The sequence below is a fragment of the Procambarus clarkii genome, chromosome 48 (assembly GCF_040958095.1).
Source record: "Procambarus clarkii isolate CNS0578487 chromosome 48, FALCON_Pclarkii_2.0, whole genome shotgun sequence".
NCBI classification, from domain to species: domain Eukaryota; kingdom Metazoa; phylum Arthropoda; class Malacostraca; order Decapoda; family Cambaridae; genus Procambarus; species Procambarus clarkii.
In genome coordinates, this window is record NC_091197.1 from 29,434,390 (window position 1) to 29,437,994 (window position 3,605).

Genomic DNA, 3,605 nt, shown 5'->3' on the forward strand with positions numbered 1-3,605 from the left:
CTTTGCCCTCTTCCTCCTTCCTCCTCGCCCTCCTCCTCCTTCCTCCTCCTCCTTCCTCCTTGCACTCCTCCTCCTCCTTTCTCCTCGACCTCACCCTCTTACCTGGAATTATAATAATAATAATAATAATCTTTATTTAGGTAAGGTACATACATAAAGAGATTTACAAAGTTTGTTGGCTTTATAGATAGAGCTAGTACATACAATGCCTAAAGCCACTATTACGCAAAGCGTTTCGGGCAATTCTTCCTCCTTCCTTCTCCCCCTCCTCCTTACTCCTCACCCGCCTCCTCCCTCTCCCTCCTCGCCCTCCCCCTCCTCCTTCCTCCTCACCCTACTACTCCTTCCTCCTGCTCCTGCCTCCTCTTTCCTCCTCGCTCTCATCCTTCTCAAAGTCCCCTTTAACATCCTCCTCTACCTCATCCTCCTTCCTCCTCGACCTCTTCCTAAGAAAATGAAAAAATGATGAATTAACCTTTATTATGACCCTGTTTCATTTTACTAAATGTAGAAATATACTTTTATATATCTACATTTATATAAATAACAGCAATAAAAAACTACGTTTATGAAATATTTAAGGTTGCCACAAGGTTTCAATTTTTTTTAGCCAAGGTTTCATATAATACGTTTCAGAAACTTATTGACATCCACACAAAATTATGCATCTAATGCGTGTAAACAAACGTTGCCAATACTTTCCAACACTTTCCAGATACGTTGTTGCAACCTAAAATTGTTTCTTTGCGGGACAGTGGTGTAGGGTCTAAGGAGAGTGGTGTAGGCCCTGGGAGAGTGGTGTAGGGCCCCGGGAGATTGGGTTTAGGGGCCCCAGGAGAGTGGTGAAGGGCCCAGTAGAGTGGGTTTAGGCCCCGAGAGAATGATGTAGGGCCCCGGAAGAGTGGTGTAGGCCCCGGGAGAGTGGTGTAGGGCCCCCGGGAGAGTGGTGAAGACCCAAGAAGAGTGGTATAAGCCCCAGGAGAGTGAGTGTTGGCCCCGGGAGAGTAGTGTATGGCCCAGAAGAGTGGTGTAGGCCCCGGGAGAGTGGTGTAGGGCCCCAGGAGAGTGGTGTAGGCCCCAGGAGAGTGGTGTAGGCCCTTGGAGAGTGGGGTAGGCCCCGGGAGAGTGGTGTAGGCCCTTGGAGAGTGGTGTAGGCCCCGGGAGAGTGGTGTAGGGCCCCGGGAGAGTGGTGTAGGCCCCAGGAGAGTGGTGTAGGGCCCCGGGGGAGTGGTGTAGACCCTTGGAGAGTGGTGTAGGCCCCAGGAGAGTGGGCGCAGGCCCCAGGAGAGTTGTGTAGGCTCCAGGAGAGTGGTGTAAGCCCCAGGAGAGTGGTGTAGACCCCAGGAGAGTGGGTGTAGGCCCCGGAAGAGTGGGTGTAGCCAGGAACGGAACACTTGGCCACACATCCTCCATTACCCACACCATGGTAACCTCTCTTATTAATCCTGTGAGAAGGCGCCGGCAGGTACCCACACATCGGTGGGGGGTACCCGCTCGCTGGGGAAGACCCTATGTGGGTAGGGTAGTGACTTGGGGTCCAACACCAACCCTCCAGACTTGGGGTTACATATTCTTGCTTGATTGGTTGTGTATTGAAACCAATCAACTGGCTCCATATTGGCGCCAATCTTGTCTTGCCCTCGGTAATCCTCACTTCTAATCATAAGACAATTAACTAATCTTATACAATTAACTAATCCTGAACAATTAACTAATCTAAAGACAATTAACTTATCTTAAAACAATTAACTAATCATAAAACAACTAATCATAAAACTATTACTTAATCTTAAAATAGTTAACAAATCTTAAAGCAATTAACTAATCCTAAATGAATTAACTAATCATAAAACAGTTAATTAATCTTAAAATAATTAACTAATATGAATGAAGCAGCAACAACCAAACCTGTCTTAGGGCCAAATATTACGTTCAGATAATTTATGTCAAAGTGAAGAATTTGATTTTGACTTTGAGTATATATGAGGTGGAGGGGGGGGGGGGCACAGGTAATTCTGACGTTATTCTTATCTTAATTATTTTATCTTCCGCAGGTAAGTTGGTCTACGGCGCCGGGGTGGCTGTGAGTAATATTATCCTGGTATACTACCTTGCTGGGTCTGGACCTTGTTTGGTCTGGACCTTGTTGGGTCTGGACCTTGTTGGGTCTGGACCTTAGGGTCTGCACCTTGTTTGGTCTGGACCTTGTTGGGTCTGGACCTAGTTGGGTCTGGACCTTGCTGGGTCTGGACCTTGTTGGGTCTGGACCTTGTTGGGTCTGGACCTTGTTGGGTCTGGACCTAGTTGGGTCTGGACCTTGCTGGGTCTGGACCTAGTTGGGTCTGGACCTTGTTGGGTCTGGACCTTGCTGGGTCTGGACCTAGTTGGGTCTGGACCTTGTTGGGTCTGGACCTTGTTGGGTCTGGACCTTGTTGGGTCTGGACCTTGTTGGGTCTGGACCTGGTTGGGTCTGGACCTTGTTGGGTCTGGACCTTGTTGGGTCTGGACCTTGTTGGGTCTGGACCTCGTTGGGTCTGGACCTTGTTGGGTCTGGACCTTGTTGGGTCTGGACCTTGTTGGGTCTGGACCTTGTTGGGTCTGGACCATGTTGGGTCTGGACCTTGTTGGGTCTGGACCTTGTTGGGTCTGGACCTTAGGGTCAGGACCTTAGGGTTTGGACCTTGTTGGGTCTGGACCTTAGGGTCTGGACCTTGTTGGGTCTGGACCTTAGGGTCTGGACCTTGTTGGATCCAGACCTTGTCTGGGGTCTTGTGGGGTTGTCAGGGTCTTGTGGGGTTGTCTGGGGTCTTGTAGGGTTGTCAGGGTCTTGTGGGGTTGTCTGGGTCTTGTGGGTTGTCTGGGTCTTGGGGGTTGTCTGGGGTCTTGTGGGGTTGTCAGGGTCTTGTGGGGGTTGTCTGGGTCTTGTGGGGGTTGTCTGGGTCTTGTGGGGTTGTCTGGGTGTTGTGGGGTTGTCTGGGTCTTGGGGGTTGTCTGGGGTCTTGTGGGGTTGTCTGGGTCTTGTGGGGTTGTCTGGGGTCTTGTGGGGTTGTCTGGGTCTTGTGGGGTTGTCTGGGTCTTGGGGGTTGTCTGGGGTCTTGTGGGGTTGTCTGGGTCTTGTGGGGTTGTCTGGGGTCTTGTGGGGTTGTCTGGGTCTTGGGTGTTGTCTGGGGTCTTGTGGGGTTGTCAGGGTTTTGTGGGGTTGTCTGGGTCTTGGGTGTTGTCTGGGGTCTTGTGGGGTTGTCTGGGTCTTGTGGGGTTGTCAGGGTCTTGTGGGGTTGTCTGCGTCTTGGGGGTTGTCTGGGGTCTTGTGGGGTTGTCAGGGTCTTGTGGGGGTTGTCTGGGTCTTGTGGGGTTGTCTGGGGTCTTGTGGGGTTGTCTGGGTCTTGTGGGGTTGTCTGGGGTCTTGTGGGGTTGTCTGGGGTCTTGTGGGGTTGTCTGGGTCTTGTGGGGTTGTCTGGGTCTTGTGGGGTTGTCAGGGTCTTGTGAGGTTGTCTGGGGTCTTGTGGGGTTGTCTGGGTCTTGTGAGGTTGTCTGGGTCTTGTGAGGTTGTCTGGGGTCTTGTGGGGTTGTCTGGGTCTTGTGGGGTTGTCTGGGGTCTTGTGAGG

General features: G+C 51.3%; 1 protein-coding gene across 1 annotated transcript; it reads right to left on the bottom strand.

Annotated features, from left to right (window-relative positions):
* Positions 1–337: 337 nt before the first annotated feature.
* On the bottom strand, positions 338–2,607 carry LOC138351170 (probable serine/threonine-protein kinase samkC). Its single transcript, XM_069302809.1, has 3 exons — positions 2,237–2,607; positions 1,549–1,656; positions 338–446 (listed from the first exon to the last, which is right to left on the bottom strand). The coding sequence occupies exons 1-3, from the start codon at positions 2,605–2,607 to the stop codon at positions 338–340; spliced, it is 588 nt and encodes a 195-aa protein (XP_069158910.1).
* Positions 2,608–3,605: the final 998 nt, after the last annotated feature.

Excerpts from the sequence above, each read along its gene's own strand:
- LOC138351170 (XM_069302809.1), bottom strand. The coding sequence starts at position 2,607 with ATGGTCCAGACCCAACAAGGTCCAGACCCAACAAGGTCCAGACCCAAC. Across the intron at positions 1,657-2,236 it reads CAAGGTCCAGACCCAGCAAG|AAGTGAGGATTACCGAGGGC; the intron begins GTCCAGACCCAA and ends TCTTATGATTAG. Across the intron at positions 447-1,548 it reads TGTAACCCCAAGTCTGGAGG|GAAGAGGTCGAGGAGGAAGG; the intron begins GTTGGTGTTGGA and ends TCATTTTCTTAG.